Source organism: Taudactylus pleione, unplaced genomic scaffold (assembly GCF_031769625.1).
Source record: "Taudactylus pleione unplaced genomic scaffold, aTauple2 ptg000179l, whole genome shotgun sequence".
Classification (NCBI taxonomy): domain Eukaryota; kingdom Metazoa; phylum Chordata; class Amphibia; order Anura; family Myobatrachidae; genus Taudactylus; species Taudactylus pleione.
Window position 1 is genome coordinate 14,973,970 of NW_028284581.1, and position 20,284 is coordinate 14,994,253.

The following is a 20,284-nucleotide window of genomic DNA, read 5'->3' on the forward strand; positions in this document are numbered from 1 at the left end:
AAAACTGGGTAGTAACAGACAGACATAAAGGTAAGAAGCAAGCTTACAATCTATAAGAAAATAGGTGTTGATACACAAGGATAGATGATACATTGCAAATTAGTCCAGCCAGATTGCAGAGGTTCTTGGTGGGCTGTATGATCCAGTCACACAGGAAAGTTGGCCTAAGGTTGGGAGGATGTCAAAGTGAAGAAAGAGAAAATATGTGGTGATATGTGTATACTGTAAGAAGAAATGTAATTAGATAGGGAAGCTATGAAGGGTATGTGGGCGGTTCTGGAATCTGATAAGCTTGTCTGAAGAGGTGAGTTTTCAGGGAAGATTTGGAGACTAGCGGAAAGTCTTATTGTGCGTGGGAGGGATTCCACAGGGTGGATGCAGCCTGAAAAAAGTCCTGTAACCGTGCATAGGAACAAGTAGTGCTTGTGGATGAGAGACGCAGATCTTGTGCAGAGTGGAGAAGTCACCTTAATGTGGCCTAATTTCCATAGACCATGCCCCCTATATGGCATTATATGGGGGCGTGCATGTATGACACGCCCCCCATTTTATGGCATGCTAGGGGTGAGCCCAGCACTCTGTCAGCAGCTGGGCTGCCCCCAGCCCTCTCCCTGCACTGAATGGATGCTGAGCATATGCGCGCGGCATCCATTCAGCTTCATTGGCACCACCGCTTTCTGCTTAACAAAGCAGAGCTGCATGTCCCCAACCTCCTGACCACCTGCGGGACACTTTAGCTTGCGAGTGGAACAGTGGGACAGTGCTGGAAATAATGAAAATCTGGACATCTGGAGGACTGCACCCTCTATGGGGTGGCGCCCCTATTCAACCGCACTGGTCGAATGCCACAAGAGCTGGTCCTTAGTAGAGGAGTCAGCAGTGGCATAACTAGGGTGGGTCAAGCAGGGGACATGCCCTGGGTGCCGTGGCAAGCCCATCAGAGGGGGTGCCATGGCCAGTGAATCCTAGGCTGGCATCTCCTCTCGATCGAACCTTCATGCTTTGCAGTCAGACAGCTTACCAATGAGCCATCTACAGTTACGATGGAAGCCTGTGAATTCTACTTATATCAAGCTACTTTACATTCTCCTTTATTTAATATACAGTCATAGTTGGGAATCGAACCTCACATGCTTTGCAGTGAGACAGCTTGCCAATTGAGCTACCTGCTAGTACAGACAAAGCGTGTGAATTCTAACTATATAAATCTACTATTCATTCTTATTAATCTAAAATACAGTCATAGTTGGGATTTCAAAAAATTCAAAAGAGATTTACAGGATTACAACACAGATAAAGTGAGGAGTTACCATAGAAAACAATATGTAGCTAAATCATATGTGGGTAACAAAAAATATACAGATCAGGTTTCAAAATCTAATTCTCACTCTGAGTATAATGAACCACTGAAATACACAAGATGTAAACATCAACAACAGAATGATAAAATTCCCTTATCTACATGATATAATAGAGAATCAGATTGTGCCTCCCCTGGTTGGAGAGAAGTTAGACAGAGGAATACCAATCTAATTAATGCATTAGATTATCATTCTCCTCATCATCCTAATCATTTTTTAGGAAGGGAACAATTGGAAAAGAAAGATCGACCAAACAGAGATCAAAAACATTACCAGTCCCTAAATCGATATGAAACACTTGCATTCACTCCAAAAAGGAGACGAGAACTAGAAAAAAAGGAAGCAGGGGAGGAAAGAGAAAGAAAAAATTTAAAATGCCAGTAACAGCTAAGGGTGTTTATAATTTATAATTTTAACAGATACAGAGATCAAGCTATTGTCGAAGGGTTTAAATTTTGCACCCACATCTTCACCTAATTTGTTTGAATTGTTTGTGGAATTGAACAGATTCGTTAGAGGCCTTTGTAGAAAATTTTTTTTTGCTACCCTTGAAAGTTCGAAATAAAAACAGGCAAGAATACTATAGTATTAAATCATACTGATCAAGAGGGTTTAGACACCTTAAATAAACTACTTTAGGAAAATAATATTCTAGATCAGTGGTTCTCAAACTCGATCCTCAGGATCCGACACAGTTCATGTTTTCCAGGTCACCCAGCAGGTGCACAGGGGCACAAGTGTAATCATTACTCACTGACACATTTTAAAAGATCCACAGGTGGAGCAATTTATTTCACTTGTGATTCAGTGAGGAGACCTGAAAAACATGCACTGTTTGGGGTCCTGAGGACAAGGTTTGAGACTGTGCTCTAGATGAGCCACTTGTGTTAAGTAAAATCTTTGATATTAATAAAAGCCATTGACAAATTTTTAAGAAAAAAAAATAAATCAAAATTTTACCCCACAAATCATAAATCTAGTGCAATAGATACTTTCTATCAGACGACTCTAGAAAATTTTCATTCTCTATGTGAAAGTAAAATTCATCCAAGTTTATATAATATTACAAGTGCAGAAAAACAAGCGATTAAAATGCTTGCCATTAACCCCCCATTGTCATCAAGCCAGCTGACAAGGGAGGGGGTATAGTGGTACAGAATACTGAGGACTATATAGAAGAGGCAAAACATCAGTTAGAAGACCCAACTTTCTATAAGAAATTACCATTTAATCACAAAAATGTTAAGAGAATTAAAATCTCTATTACAGATAGCTCAAAATGAGGGTGTCATAAGCAAAGAGTAAACTGATTTCCTCTACCCCTCCACCCAATAACACCAGTTTACTATCACCTTCCCAAAATACACAAAACACTGCACAATCCCCCTGGGCATTCTATTATTTTGGGTATTGAGGGTCTTACTTATAATCTTTCATTTTACATTGATTATTATTTACAACCTCATGCTTCCTCTCTGAGATCCCACATCAAAGTTACAACTGAATATATCAAATTAGTAGAAGGTATTCAATGGGAAGAAGATTACATATTTGTCACCCGTGACGTTCAAGCGTTATACACCAACATTCCACATGGAAAAGGTGTAGAATCAGTAGATAGGAACCTGATTAAAGATAAAGGGATCTCAGAGGAAAAACAAATATGTATTTTGGATTCAATTATGTTTATTTTACAGCACCATTTTTTTTCTTTTTGATCACAGTCACTATTTACAGGTCGTTGGTATGGTGATGGGGACCAGACTCGCACAGACTTTTGCTAACATCTACATGGGCTGCCTCAAGCAGGACTTGATATAGGACGGCGCCTTCGCTGTGAATCTGGTCCTTTACTGCCGCTATATCGATGACCTGTTTTTTATTTGGAGAGGGGACCTCAGTTCTATCACTCAGTTTGTTGAATATATTAATAATAACACTTTTGGTTTGACTTTCACCTGCACTCACGATACTTCACATATTAATTATTTAGATATTATGTGGAAGTGGTATAGGGAAAGACAGCAAGCTACACCTATAAAAAATGGTTGATGTTTGCAAATGTATTCCTTATTCCAGTAATCATGATAAAAAATGGCACAGTAATGTTCCAAAGAGTCAACTACATCACATTAGAAGAAACTGTACGAACACTAATACATTCCAGACCCAAGCAGCACTTTTAGTAGATTATTTTAAAGAGTGCAATTATCCACAACCTATACTTGATCAAGCTGTTGAATATTCACTAGCTCTAAATAGGTCTGAAATATTGAATAAAAATAGAGGTACAGAAAAATAATCTAATATTAACAAGTGAAATAAGCAAACTGTAGGCTTGGCCTTTGTTTCAAGATTTAATGTGGCAGCTAGCAAAATAACAAATATAATTAAAAACAACTATAAACTGCTATTCACAAATCCAATTCTAAAGATAAGTTTGGATAAGAAACCTACTATTATCTTCAATCGAGCAAAAAAATCTAAGAAATTTCCTTGCAGTTTCCTTCCTTTCCCAGTTTTTTTAAAAATACATCACATAAGAATAAGCTTGATAACAGATGTAGATGTTAGGTCCCACTGTTGTTGGATTTTATAGATGCAATTGTAATAGATGCACTACATGCTCTTTTGTTCAAAACAATATAACAACTGTATACTCAGAAATATCCAATATTTAATTTTCTATTGAAACACATATAAACTGTAATTCTCAATACGTTATATGTTTATTGATATGCCCCTATGGGCTTTATTATATAGGACAGACAATACACACCTTAAATCCAGATTCATGGAGCACAGATGGAATATCATGAATGGATTCCTGAAACATAGCGTCCCTATACATTTTTCGGGATCTCATCATTGTGACCCAACAGGTTTAAAACCGGTTGGTTTAGAGGTGATTCCCAGGACCTGTAGGGGTGGAGATGCATGGATTCTGAAAATGCAATCCCTCAAACTGCAAGGTTTGAACGATAATATTGATTTGGAATTTATATAAAATCCCCTTCTGTAATTATGGACTTTTGAACCACATTATATTTATGTAGTTATTGGTATATGCACAATTTGATCTATGTATTTCACTGTTTTAATTATTCATATACCGAATATGTCTTTATGATTATACCACATATAAAGTTATTTTTTATTTACACAGCTATGTTCATTTATATATTATATTTTTTTCTTTTTCTTTCTCTCTTTTTTCTCTTTTATCCAGTCTGTATTATTTTTATCATTATTATACTATATTTGCGGTATTGAAGTATCATTATAGTGAAGAATTATATCCATATATATTGAGTTTTATTATGTCCATACAAATGATCTATGTGTGTAGCAGAATATTTTCTTTTATATACAGCATATGTGTATTTTGAGTTTTTAATTTGTGTATTTATATTATATAAAAGATTTATTATGAAATATTATATCTGTTAGTAATGTAATGTTTAGAGTGCTAGATGCTTGAATATACACTGCGCTGTTATTGAAAGTCAATTAATTAACATCAGGTGAGGAGGAGGTATTTAATCCCTCCTAGTACACAGAAAAGAGTCTCCACTTCTTGAAAAAGCTGCCCCGTGCAGAGAAACGCGTTGAAGTCTTCGGATTCCCTGCATACACCAGACGTTCTACTAAGCAGGCTACTATACAAGCCGATAGCCACTGCCAGCCGCTCTCTGAAGCTGTATCAGCACTGACAGATCATTGTAGTTTGGTCACAACAGCGCATATAACAGGAGGTGTTAGAACCGTATAATTACACCGGTGGAGGTCGCCATAAGGTGCCTGCATCACTGGTCCCGATGGGCTCTCGCTTCAGGACACCCTCCGCTGACTGTTTATCCAAGCCTCCTGATGGTAATTATATACGCCACTGCCGCTGCATAGCAAGCACTGACTGGAGTTTACTTTTAACCGTGTAGAGACTGACGAGAACTACACCGATAGTCTCCGCGCTAAATATACCCAATTGCTGCTATTGAATAGACTGAAATGTGATTCTGAGAGTTACAGCTACTGCTTATATCTATCAGAATCTTTATACAATGGTGACTATTATGTGGTAACAGTATTTCTCAAAAGAGACTTGACAACTATATGTGGCAACATTATCCCTAAAAAGAAATGATAGCTTCCTGTTTGTACAGTGAAATGGAATATGAGTTATCATATATATCTATAGATCCGGTGTTTACAAGTGTATCTACTAAATGCTATTTTATATTTGTATCATAATACTCCTGGGAGCATTTATTATGTGTATTCTGGTAATTGAACTTAGTACCTTCATGTTTTGCAGTCTGTCACCTTACCAATTGAGTCATCTGCTACCATAGTGAAACTACACATTCTTATTAACCTAAAATACAGTCAGGTAGCAGGTGGCAATGCCCATTTTTGACGCGAGTGCAGACAGTTGGGGGGGAGGCGCCATTATTCATTTTGCCGTGGGCGCTAAATACCCTAGTTACACCTCTGGGAGTCAGTCCATTGGGAGAGGAGGTTAGAGAGAGTAGTTTGGAGGCATGAGGAGATTGTGGATGATGGGTGATTAATAAAGCCCTGTCTGACCTTTCCCTGCTTTCTCAAAAATGAATATTCCTTGAATATACTGATAAAAAAAAGTTATGCAGACAGTAGTAATTGCATCACAAAAATAGGAAATTGATGTGTACAGGAAAATACAGAGCATCCCTGTTCATAAAAAAAGTTATATTGGAGTTTTGGAAAACTTTTTGCAAATTTTGTTAAAGCAGTTAAACACTAATGACATAAATATGCAGTACCTATTTACTTCATAATTCAAGTAAGAAAGTTTAAAGTCAAACATAGAGGATTATACCATAAAATATTATAGAAGTATACAATGAATTGTATAATCTTATTGTGTTACATAATAACATCGATTTGAAGTCACATCTGTTAGAAGCAGATAAAAAGCACTTTCTATACAAATGGTTATATGTACAGAGTGCCAGACAATGTCTTTCTTCTATTTCCATACACTCAATCATTCTTGGTTATTCTTTATAATTCCATTTTTTAAAAAGACTGCTCTTAAAAATATAAGAAAGGCAACATTACTTTAAAAATGTCACAAATTACATGGCCAGAAGAGCAGATATTTATAGAAATGTAAAATAACTCTAGCAATCAAGCTCTCTATATAATCCAAGTATTATTATTCATCTATAAAATCACAAAATGTCACGAAAAAAAAACAACTTTCTAAACGTGTGTAAAAAACATGTGTAAAATGTGCACAATTTACTAAATGTTCATGTAAATTGATGCTACTAATGAAAACTTGCTATATTTAAAGTTAAATGTACTCTTACAATATATTTAATTATATTATATTTTTCTTGATACATGCTGTAAAAGGCAATAAACTATCTTCTTACACTGGGTGATTTTTTTTTTTTTTTTTACATCTCCGTGTTGCTGCACTGCCAATCGTACAGTGCGTGTTAGATAAATGAGAGTATGCAGGACATGTGCGCTGTCATTTGGAAATTGCTATGCTCTCATACCAGCTTAATGTATTGGCAGCATGGTGAAGATGAATTTCAGGCCACCTCCAAAGATACAGAGGATAGAGTTTGTGCACATTGTAATGCCATCAGATATCTGGGGTCTGATTATTTATTACTACCGAGAATAGGGAGGTGGCTCTGCTAAGCTACCTCCACCCTTAAAGAAAAGTCTACATTCACCCTTGTTAAATCTTGATGTTTCCACTTTTCTGCTACTATATACTAAAAAGAGATATAAATCAATACCCCAAGGTAAACTTATTCTCGCAAACATACTTGACCTCACAGACCTGTACACTGTGGTATTGTATTTAGTTATTGGTGGTCATTTAGGAAAGGCAAAACAGCCATTTCCCAGAATAGGTATATACTGCTGTGTTCCTTGATTATGTAAATGTTTCCAGATTCCCACTTAGAGCAGCAGAAGTTTGTACAATCAGTACAAAATATGGAATAGGCTTATCAATTTGCTTCGTTTTTTGGAGCAGGGCAGAACTGAGATTTAGATTTGTGGAGTAAGATTATTGTAATGAGATAAACCAAGGGTAGCCTACCCTGGTCCTCGTGAGCTACCAACAGTGCATATTTTCCAGGTCTCCTCACAGAATCACCAGTGAAATAATTAGTTTCACCTGTGGATCTTTTCAAATGTGTTAGTGTGTAATGAATACACCTGTGCACCAGCTAGGTGATCTGGAAAATGTGAACTGTTGGTAGCTCTCGAGGATCGAGGTTGGCTACCCCTGAAATAAACTGTATATTTTAAGTAGAGATTAGCGGTTAGGTTTTGCTGAAACCAAAACTTTGGGGTTTCCGACTTGTCCAGACTCGGATCATTTTTGTGGTTCCAAGCAGAACAGAGTCCCGGCTCGGGTCTTCCCGCAAGTCAGATCTCGGATGACAAAAAAACGGATCTTGTGTGTTTTTGATTGTGATTTCAGGTGCTAAAATTTTTTAAATTGACTGGAAATTTCTGGAAATTAATGTTATTAATGTTAATAATATTATGGGAACAAAAACAGGTCCAAGTTACATCATTTTTTACTGTTTTAATCATTTGTTTATTAAGAAATCCAAAACCAAAAAGGAACCAAAACACTTAAGGGTCGTTTTTCCCAAACCATAACCTTTGAGAATAGCTTTGCCAAAACCAAAATACAGGTGTCTGCGTACATCTCTAATTTTAAGGGGTATGGTTGGGTGCTTGACCAATACCATTTCACAAAGGGACTTCAGTATTTGTACAAGTTAAGAGTTAGTGGAAATTGGGTGTGACTCTATAATATTAATACATAAAACATTTATATATACAGTACACTGTGAAATATATATTTTTTTAAATAATTACATTTAAAAGCTGCTAGTGTGGCCACCTTCCCACTAAATTGGCAAATAGCTCCAGTGCTAGGCAGCCTGGGCTAGTTTCCATTATAGCAGGTAATATGAATTCTGAATACAATATGGAAGCTGAATTGTCATGTTTTATTATAAAGTGAAAGGTTGCTTTAAAAGTTTTAATTGCACATTTTCATATATCTTGCAGAGAATCTATTATTTTGATTACACTGTTTAAATAAGAGGAACTGGACATTGGATTTTGGTATTTCAAAGTCTGTGGTTAAGAAGTTCCCTGGTAAATAAGGAAGCCAGCTGGTTAGGTTCAATTTTAATGATTATTTTGAAAATCTTAGAAGATGGAGTCATTATCACGAGATTTGGAAACCTTCCATTAGGGGAGTATATGTTATTTGTTAATCATTGATTGGCTTATATTTTTAGACCAATTTAGTATATAGCTTTGTGTTTTTGAAATGACATCAGCCAGAAATTCTGATATTGCTTGCTCTGTACCGCTGTACATAAATAAATCTTCAAAGAGACTTCATTGTGTGCTGGATATGATCCTAATCAGATGGAGGTTCCACCGAAATTATGAAAAGTCAGCCAATCACAACTGACCAGTGGAAGAAAACACTTGGTTTGCCAAGGGGAAACCCTGCTGGGAAAAGGGGGCATGCTGAATTTTCCCAGTAATACAGTACACCAGTTTTTCAAATGAGTACTAAAGAGATGACATCACAACTGATCATACACAATAGTATCAGAACAGTTTATACATATTTTATTTATATGCATCTATAGATCTTTTAAATCACTTGTATATTATATGCCTATCATTTATTTTCACTTACAGTCTATGCTGCGTTCCACTCAACTAGAGTGCTATTCTTTTTATCTCTGTCACATTATCCACTGATCTCCCACTTTTAATACCTTTCTGTAACATTTCTTAAGGTTATTAGCAAATGAGAGTTGTGTGTGTAAGCATGATGTACTTATATATTATATCTGCTCTTATAGGCTGCACATAACACACAGCATAAACATGGAGTTCCTTGAACAATAATACATATATTGTATCTGCTCTTATAGGCTGCACATTACACACAGCATACACAGCATTACACACAGCATAAACATGGAGTTCCTTGGAGTTCCAACACTGCATGTAAAATTCATAAAGTGGCTTCCAGGGACCGGAGACTGACCTGGTGACTGTGGTAGCTCAGATCTAGAAACTGAGATACACCTGAAATTACCAATTGTCTGGAGCCAGAAACTAGCACAGTAGGGTCACCAACTGCCCTGAGCAGAGAACTACCAACTGCCTAGATCTACAAACTGGCACCATGTCTGTCACTGTCAACTGCCCAGAGCCAGAAACAAGTGCTGTACCTGAAACTACTAAATACCTTCAGCCAGAAACTAGTACATGTATTTACTAACTGCTGGAACTGGTGTGCTGCCTGTGGTTATGAACTGCCTGAGCCAGGAACTAGCATGGTGCCTATATTGGTTCAAGTTCAGAACCTTTGACCCCGTGCGTTAGCATAACTAAACTGCTTCAGAACATCAATAAACTTGTTCAAAATATAAAGTAAGCTAATTTAAGAAGTAAACTGCTACTTCTTGCTGCAGTTGTGCCAATAAAACAGCTGCTGAGCCGAATAGAGCCTCCCATACAGTACCCACCACTGCTGCTGGAGAGGTTACATGTCTGCAGAGAACCTGGACCGCATACATGCTCCCATGGTAATGCTAACAGCCAGCAGTGCCACAGCCTCCCATACAGTACCCACCACTACCACTGGAGAGGAGACATGTCTGCAGAGAACCCGGATCGCAGACATGCTCCCATGGTAATGCTAACAGCCAGCAGTGCCACAGCCTCCCATACAGTACCCACCACTACCACTGGAGAGGAGACATGTCTGCAGAAAACCCAGACCACAGACATGCTCCCATGGTAATGCTAAAAGCCAGCAGTGCCACCACCTCCCATACAGTACCCACCACTGCTGCCACTGGAGAGGAGACATGTCTGCAGCATGTCTGCAGACATTACCATGGGAGCATGTCTGCAGAGAACCTGGACCGCATACATGCTCCCATGGTAATGCTAACAGCCAGCAGTGCCACAGCCTCCCATACAGTACCCACCACTGCTGCTGGAGAGGAGACATGTCTGCAGAGAACCTGGACCGCATACATGCTCCCATGGTAATGCTAACAGCCAGCAGTGCCACAGCCTCCCATACAGTACCCACCACTGCTGCTGGAGAGGAGACATGTCTGCTGAGAACCCGGACCCCAGGCATGCTCCCATGGTAATGCTAACAGCCAGCAGTGGCACAGCCTCCCATACAGTACCCACCACTGCTGCTGGAGAGGAGACATGTCTGCTGAGAACCCGGACCCCAGGCATGCTCCCATGGTAATGCTAACAGCCAGCAGTGGCACAGCCTCCCATACAGTACCCACCACTGCTGCTGGAGAGGAGACATGTCTGCAGAGAACCCGGACCGCAGACATGCTCCCATGGTAATGCTAACAGCCAGCAGTGCCACAGCCTCCCATACAGTACTCACCACTGCTGCTGGAGAGGAGAAATGTCTGCTGAGAACCCGGACCCCAGGCATGCTCCCATGGTAATGCTAACAGCCAGCAGTGGCACAGCCTCCCATACAGTACCCACCACTGCTGCTGGAGAGGAGACATGTCTGCTGAGAACCCGGACCCCAGGCATGCTCCCATGGTAATGCTAACAGCCAGCAGTGGCACAGCCTCCCACACAGTACCCACTGCTGTCACTGGAGAGGAGACATGTCTGCAGAGAACCCGGACCACAGACATGCTCCCATGGTGATGCTAACAGCCAGCAGTGCCACAGCCTCCCACACAGTACCCACTGCTGTCACTGGAGAGGTTACATGTCTGCAGAGAACCCGGACCACAGACATGCTCCCATGGTGATGCTAACAATTACCAACATATTGCTGAAAGCTGTACAATAATAAAGGGCCTAATGTATGTTGCCTATGCAAAAAGTGACAGAAAGAGCCCTGCCAAAACACACTCATACAGAATATAGTTTAGTTAATGCATCCTTATGAGTTGCACAATATCCGCAAGATGATCAGTTAACAGAACAAGCTTTTTTACTCCATTGCACAAAAGTGACATTAATTTGATGATTTTTTTTATAAGTCAGTGTAATGTTTTTCTTTATAGTAAGCAATTAGATTTAATTCATGCCACAAAAGAATAAATGTATCAATTATATTTTACATCTTGCAATTAATGAGCTACTGTACCTGAAACAAGACAGTTATTTTGCGAATCACATCCTGACATAATTGGGCTGACTCAGGCCGGGCTGCTCACATATTTCATACCTCCTAAAACACAACTAGTGGCAAAATATATTTTAGAGCTCCAGTAACAAATACACATTGGAAATGTAACTGATACTTCTCTCAGTCAACCACTAATTAGTGAGTGTAATACTAAGTTGCCAAACACCAATGCTAAACGTGTCACTTATTGTACTAATAACACAGAGGTTTAGTTACAAAATTAATGTAACTTCATTTTAATTAGTTCTTTAACTTAACATAATTCCTCTGCATTTCTAAGGCAGATTTCCCAGGCATGTAATTCAAAGCAGCTGTATGTGCTATGTGCTATATAAGAATTCAGTATTGATAACACTTACAGTAGGTGTATAAAGCTTCTCATACCTGGGAAGTTGTGCTCTTGCAAACAAGCCTGTGGCAGTCATATTTACTATCTGACACAGAATTTTCCCTGGACTTCACCCTTCATAACCCCCAAGTCATGTCACTCATATCATTCACAGCAGGGTGCAGCCCTGGATAAATCTGTCACATGAACCTTGCTTGTATTTGAGTATAATGCTGCATGTGCTACCCCTTATATTTATTTTTTAAATTGTAATGTCCAATGGGAGCTCACAGAAATTGAAGCACCGATGGCATTATATTATGTGCTGGATGATTGAAGGATGTGCTGTGCTGAAAATTAGTGACTACTTATGTACTCGTCATATGGGGTTATGCGCAGGATTATTGTTACCTACTATATATCATGTGCTGAGCAATTGGGAGGCTGAGCAATTGAGAATTTCTATTTATTAAGTATTTGATGTAATTTTATGTTTTATAAATTACGATGATGTTTTCTATGGTGAACAATTGGGAGATTTATATATTAGACAATTTTGGCTCTTTTTCACAATTGATCATGTTCCCATAGCCTGTTGTGGGGATTAGCGGTGTCTGCTTAACTTGTGAAGCATCGGAAAGCTTTGCTTTCCATTGCAAGGTAACATCATCTTGCTATGGCATTTCCTATTTCCGCAATGGGGAAAGTGTGAACCTAGAGCGACTTTACTAGAATCCCTTTGGGTCAAGTACCTATGAGCCTGCTAAGCAGCCAGGGCCACTGACATTTCAGGTGGTCCCAGGTGATGAGTGGGCATGACCACTGGTAAAGGCGTGGATATGCCATCTCATTCTGTACACTACTATGGTCTGCGCAACCACTAAGCATGATCGCCACTTTGAAAGGGGCATGGTTACGTCTCGCTGTATTTCCAAGCCCCTGCAGAGAACCTGGTCCAAGTAATCTGTACCCACTCTCCCCTCTTGGCTTCCCTGGTGGCTGTGCATATGTTCTGTTCACTGGAGACCTCGGATGCCCATGATGGGGAGAACTTACATTTATAGTTGCGGCACATTGTAACCCCAGTAACTGAGTGAATTATCTGGATCAGCGAAGATCAGTAAGTTAAATATCATAAATCACTTTTTTTTTAAACATTACATAAAATGTGTTCCAGTGCTTGGATACATGTAGAGCAAACAGCCTTACAATTACAAGCAGTATGCCCATCACTAATCATTTGGCTTTCAGTGTTAAGTGAAGGTAGTGTCTACTAATAAGCTGTTTTAGACTTTATTTTGCACTTCTGTATTGACAGGTTTTGACATGAGGTTCAGTCAGCTATCCAGCAAGGGACATCATTTAATTGGTAGCATGCTTTATGTCATTTGTCATCTCAGCATTTCCTCCTGAACTTTGCCCATCTTTGGCAAACACACAACATTTTGAAAAAATAAATATTTAAACAATGGAGCTTTTAATTCTATTGAATGGTGGCACATCTAATCTTGCAGTTTAAAATATGCACATAAATAAAGCCAGACTATAGTTGTTAGAAAAACTCTGTGTTTAACATATATGTCTGTTAAGATTTGATGGACTTTGTTTTTAAAGAGGAGATTTTATTTTATACAAAAACAGGATTATGAAGCATTAAAAAACTGCACCAAAGTTGATTAATACCAAAGCATATATGGTTATACTAATCCTAAAAAGGTTATACTAAACCTAAAAGGTAATACTAAACATAAAAAGGTTCCTTAATTTGTTAAACAAAATGTGATCAACTTTGCACATAATAAAGAGAAGCCATAGGTTGCTGCAAGCATTGTACGGAATTTTTTATTTCAGAAAGGAGAAATGCAAATTTAAATACTGCATACCCCAAATGTTTTGTGTGGTCTAAAGACTATTATAAATTATTATTATTTTGTTTAATATATTTATTTATTTATTATTTATTACCAGTTACTTCTATAGTGCACACAGTCCCTGCCCCAATGGAGCTTACAGTCTATGGGCCTCATTTATTAACGAGTTTTATCACCAAAACGAGTGATAAATTTCACTGTGTATGATAAATGGTGCTCCAGCCAATCAGCTCCCAACTGTCAACTGTTAGAAAAATGACAGTTGGGAGCTGATTGGCTGGAGCACCATTTATCATACACAGTGAAATTTATCACTCGTTTTAGTGATCAAACTCGTTAATAAATGGGAGCCTAAATTCCCTACCACATGCTCACACACACACATACACTAGGGTTAATTTTGTTGGGGGCCAATTAACCTATACATATATTTTTGGAGAGTGGGAACAAATCGGGATACCTGGAGGAACCCACGCAAGCACGGGGAGAATATGCAAACTCCACACGGTAAGTGCCATAATGGGAATCAAACCCACGACCTCAGTGCTGTGAGGCAGTAATGCTAACCATTACACCGTCTGTGCTGCCCCAATATCATATATTGTTATTTCTGTAGTGATCATCAATATCACAGTTCACTTTATAATATTTTAGTTGTGCTATTATTTAGGTGCGGATAATTAAGACACAATAAAATAACAGAGCTTCAAACTTTATAACTTGCATAAGGAAATCTTTGCTGCATATCATAGTTTTGATACGTGTCAAATCAATCCATGATACTTCTTGATATGGCATGCCCTTGTGAATGTTTTTTATTTTAGGGGTGTGGGGAGGGTTTGTCTTGAGGATAAAGTTTTCTTTTATTAAAGCATGGAGAAACAAATCTCTTGTTTTTGTAAGTACATTTACAGTATACAGCATAAAAATACACATTATATAATGCTTTCCATACTTTATGTTTAATTAAATGAAGGGGTTATTTCTAAAATAGTAATATGAAACGTTGATGTGACAGTTAAACTCTTGCACAGTGCAGTTTCCAGTTTTAACCAGGTATCCAGGTGCACATCTAGTTTGTGTTGGCAACTCCAAAACAGGCATACACCTAAGTGCACAGAAAGCCCTTTGGGGTAAATGAAAGTTGCAGGCAGACGCAAGATTTTAGAGATTTTGCATCTAGATTCAAAGTGGCAATAATTGAAGGTTTTCCCTTTTAAATTATTGCCACGTTTAAATCTATTTTATAAATCGACAAAATCTTGCAGCTACCTGGAACATGAAGGATATGAATTTACTTCTTTATCTGGAATATGAAGCATCCTGCATAATGTATCCCATACCTGTACTTTATGTAACATTTATGGAGACAGAGAATAGACACAAATGTAGATTTTATTTTGTACATTTAATATATATAAATTTTATTTTCATCTAACCTGAGGACCCCCCATACCTCATCGCATTACCTAGCTTTCTTTAGGGTCCATTCAGTAAGCCTTGGAGGGAGATAAATGGGAGAGAGATAAACTACCAAACAATCAGCTCTTAACTGTCACATTACAGACTGTGTTTGAAAGACTACAGTTAGGAGCTGATTGGTTTGTACTTTATCTCTCTCTACTTTATCTCTCTCCAAGGCTTAGTGAATAGGCCACTTTATACAGTCAAGACACTTTATCCAGTTTTGTAACACTGGTAGACTCATTGTGACAGGTCTCCCCTGCAACTCCCTGTGCGTCCCTTCACTCAAGGGATACCCTGCTAATGTCAGTGTTGTGATGTCACACCATTTCTCTTTATTAATTAGGGTGCATAGGCTTTCCTACTAAGCTGTGCATACAGTTGCAATAATTTGGATGTTATAGTTCCTGACCACAGCAGTGAAATGGTTATTTACAGATGAGTTTGTGGCATGGGATCATGTGCTGCGAAACCTTCCTACTGCTGCCAATGCTCAGACTGTGGGTGGAAATAGTTTAACTCTTTTACTGAGGGACTCATTTGTAGCTTCTTGATGAGACACATATAGTTAGACAGTGAGGATGAAAAGACACAAGTACATCATGTTCAATCTATCGACAATATATTGTATTAATCCGCTCAAAGGTAAAACAAAACTCCTAGTGCGACAAATGCCTATTTAGTCACATGGCAGGAAAAACCCATTCCTGACCCCAAAGGTTGCAGTTGAATAAATTCTTTGGTGCCATAACCCTGATATTGTTAATTATTATTCAAGCTATAGAAACCGTTACTTGTAACATGTCCAAAACATTTCTAAATCCTGCTTTTTACATCCCAACCTAGTGTGCTGAGGAATCCTACAGATCTACCACTCTTACAGTCCAGAACTCTTGATATGATCATGGCGAACTTGTATTTCTTCCATTCCCTCACCCCCCCCCCCTCGAAGCCTAACTCTATCCTTCCCCTCCCTCAGCCTAACTGTAGTCCTCCTCACTTGTAGCTTAACCTTAACCCTCTTCTCCCGCAGCCTAACCCTAACCCCCTTCCTGTGGCCTAAACCAAACCCACATACTTACCATTAGAAGGTGTCGCATTCTGACCTGTTCAGATCCCGCCACCAGTATTGTGATAATAGGGATTCTGACTGTTGGGATGATGACTATATCCCCTTACTCTACATAAATTACAGTGTGGAAAATTGTAATCATCACATGAAACTTCAGCCTGATAACACTTAAAATTCTCTAATTTCATTCAATTAAACAGCTATGTTTAGTGTTATGTAAGGCATAAATTAATTGTGTCAGGAACATTGGGAAAGGTTTATTTTTAAAATGAGCTAAGTGTGCCTAAAAGTACACTTCTCTGACATAATGCAGCTGAGAATTACAAAATGTGTCCCATTAAAAGTTTAGCGGGAGAAACGATTCCAGGGAGCACCTCCAGCATGTAAAATTTATCTTATGATAAAATTATGATATAAGATATGATATATATGCTACCTATTGCTGGTTTTACTTATAGATGTGAAATATAACACTGGTTATTATTCCTGTGCGGGATATTCTGATTTCTTCGGGAGAAACGATCGCAAGGTCTGAAGTGGTGCTGGATTCAATTTTTGTGTAGAAAAAATGGCTGTGATCCATTTCCACAATTATTTCTATGTCCTCTCCACCTTATTACCTTATTTTACTAATTTCCATAAAGTAAAATAACATTTGCAAAACTAGATGCACTGTCCAGTTTCTTCTTTTGGCCAGGGCAACTTTCATCTGTTACCATATTGCTCTCTAAACCTGCACAAACTGCTTCCACATCCACATTCCTCATCCATATTTGACCATATATGTCTGTGATGAAACTCTATAATCTGAAAAAGACTTTTCATAACATTTTCTGACCACGACATGCCACTGTTTTAAAGTGGTGATTCCAGTTTATGCATATGGTCATAAGATAAGAATTTTATCTGCACCAATGGTTGCAGAATGATTCTTATGAATCTAGTTCAGACAATGTTTTTCTCTCTATAAAGTTGAGAAGGAGAGAACAACTTATAGCGACAAGGGGGTTCGTTTATTAATAATGGTTACTATATAGAAAGGAGTGAAAACCCCAGAGAACCAATTAGATTCAAATTGCCATTTTTCTAACTCAGTTTACAAAACAAATCCACTGTGGATGAGAACACTGTCACACTCACCCTATCTTCCTCTTCCCTGAAGTCTGGCATAGTGCTGATACACAGGCTGACTGCTGTGATGGCCACAAAAGACACTGACAAACAGGCAAAAATCTTCCCAGGAATCCCTGAGTGAGGGTTCTCCACCATGTCCCTGAGATGTTTCATACATTGGGCCACACGCCCACTGTCCTGCAAGGCACTTTGTGAATTCTCCTTGGAGGTGCTAAATTCACCCTCATACATCCTGGCCTCAGCTAATTCCTCTTCCTTCTGCTGCAGCTTTCTAAGGCAGCACCATTCCAGTTGTTCTTCTTCTATCCCCCAGTAGATAAGTTCTTCCTGGAAGGAAAGGGCGCACATCTCCCTCAGTATTCTCAGCTTCCCAGCTGCCATAAAAGTCATAATAGTCCTAAAGGCACTTGGGTTACGATCAAAGAAGAACTCATTACAGTTGATGTCATAGTCATCACAAACATCCATGATTTCATCATAATTATTACAATCTCTTAGTTTTCCTAACCGTGTCAATGGGCAGTCTTCCAGTGTTGTCCATGGGATCCGGTATTTTATGCCCCCTACATTGATGATTACATGTCTCATTCTGTCGTCCACTTGTCCTCTGTAACATCTTTCTTCACCTGGGCGGAGGAGCTTAGCTGTTTTGTAGAAAACTCCTTTCCTTGTCTGTACTTCACATAAGTTCTCCAAGTTTTTGAACCTAAATGAGGTGAAGTCAGACTCAGCTTTTCCTGCCAATAATGCCATTTCTTGATACATTGGCTTCCTTCATTGAACCAACCACTCTTTGTAAACAAAAAAAGGTAGATGCTCTAATTATCAAAGCAGCTGCCAATCTGAAAGAAAAGAAAACATGTTTAAAGGTATTGTGCAGTTTATGGACATTAAGTGCAGGAAAATAAATGTAATGCAATTAGCACATGGAATATTACTTTGTCTTGCATGGGCTAGCAAAAAAATGCTTCTGATGACAGTATATCTAGGTATGATCACAATTCTAGACTTTTTGCTTTATTTCCCCCCATACACCACAGTACAAATGAAAGGGATGGTGAATACTCAGCTGAAATTCTAATTTTGGAACCTCTTCATCATCTGAGCACTTTTGCTATTTGCTTGCTACACAGTGGATAACTTTATAATTGTTAGGGTATTTGTGATACCATGTAAGCATGAGGTATCACTTAACATCAGTAGAAGATGCAGCCCAGCTATTGGATGCAGAAAGCTGTGTCTGTACAAGACAAATAATCCATCCATGATGCAGCAGGAAACCGGAAACATGCACATCAGAAGAGAGTGGAAGGCCACATGAGAGAGACGCACTATAGAGTAGGAAGGAAATTATTGCGAGGAAAAGTGGCAAAAACGTTTTCCAAATTTGAGAGAGGAGCACACAGTTGATTTGGGGCCACACTAAAGATCCAGTGAGCGGAAATGCTTTATGGCAGTGTTTTTGTGCTACAGAGTATAGAGACTTTATAAAGCAGTGTCGACAATGATGCTTGAGGGCAGATGTACCAAGCTCTGGAAAGTGATAAATTGGAGAGTGATAAACTGTCAATCAATCAGCTCTTGTCATTTTTCAAACATAGCCTGTAACATGTCAGTTAGAAGCTGTTTGGCTGGTAGTTTATCACTTTCCAATTTATCACTTCCCAGAACTTAGTACATCAAAAAAATGATTCTGAACTGTCCTTGTTCCCCACATTCAATCTGTCTCAAAATCATGTTACATATATCTAAAAAACATATTGAAAATTCGACCATATCTCACACAAGACACTTAAAAAACTCTAATCCATGCACTCATTATTTCCTGCATCGACTTTTGCAATAGTCTCCTTACTGGTCTCCCCAAAAACAGGCTCTCGCCATTACAATTCATTATGAATGCAGCTGTGGGGCTGATCTTCCTCGCCAAACATTTATCGTCTGCTGTTCCGCTCTGTCAGTCCCTCCATCGGTTGCCGGTTTTCTACCGTATGCAATACAAAATACTTTTACTTACACATAAGGCTATTAACCAAACCACATGCACATACATCTCTTCACTCATCTCAAAATATCTCCCAACCCGACTTCTCCACTCAAGATCTGCATCTCTCATCCCCACAAATTACTTACTCCCATTCACGGTTACAGGACTTTTTTTGGGCTGCACCTACTCTATGGAATGCCTTACCACGTGCAATAAGACTTTCCTCTAGTCTCCAATCCTTCAAGTGTTCCCTGAAAACTCACCTCTTCAGGCAAGCTTATCAGATTCCAGAACTGCCCACAAAACCTTCATAGCTTCCATATCTAATTACATCCCCTTTCACAGTCCACACATAACCTCACACATTCTTTCACATCCTCCTGACATTTGGGAACATTCCTGTGTGACTGGATCATGCAGCCCACCAAGAAACTCTGCATTCTGGCTAGACCAAAATGCAATATACAGTATAGCATCTATCTTTGTGTATCAATGCCTATTTCCCTATAGATGGTAAGCTTGCGAGCAGGGCCTTTCTACCAATATACTGTATCTATCTGTTATTACCCAATTTTGTTCTATTAGTGTTTCCAATTATAAAGCGCAAAGGAAAATGCTGCGCTATATAAGAAACTGTTAATAAATGAAATAATAAATAAATTACATCATGAAATGCATGTCAGACCTAGCAAGCACAGTCATGCCTCTGACTCAGGCCCTTAATGTCATTCTGGGAGGGTTAATACTAGAGAAGAGCAGTTCGGATTAGACTCTGTTCTTTTTGCCAATTTAACGCAAGTTTGGATTTATCCTATTGG

At 38.7% G+C, this 20,284-nt stretch overlaps 1 protein-coding gene across 2 annotated transcripts in view; it reads right to left on the reverse strand.

The window, feature by feature from the left end:
- KCNG2 (potassium voltage-gated channel modifier subfamily G member 2) overlaps positions 1–20,284 on the reverse strand; it is a 249,004-nt gene that overhangs the window by 115,460 nt on the left and 113,260 nt on the right. For both annotated transcript variants that reach the window (XM_088475971.1, XM_088475972.1), the window contains exon 2: positions 17,486–18,321. In XM_088475971.1, the coding sequence (XP_088332097.1) occupies positions 17,486–18,244 (759 nt within the window). In that variant the 5' untranslated portion in view covers positions 18,245–18,321. The remainder of the gene's footprint in view (positions 1–17,485; positions 18,322–20,284) is intronic.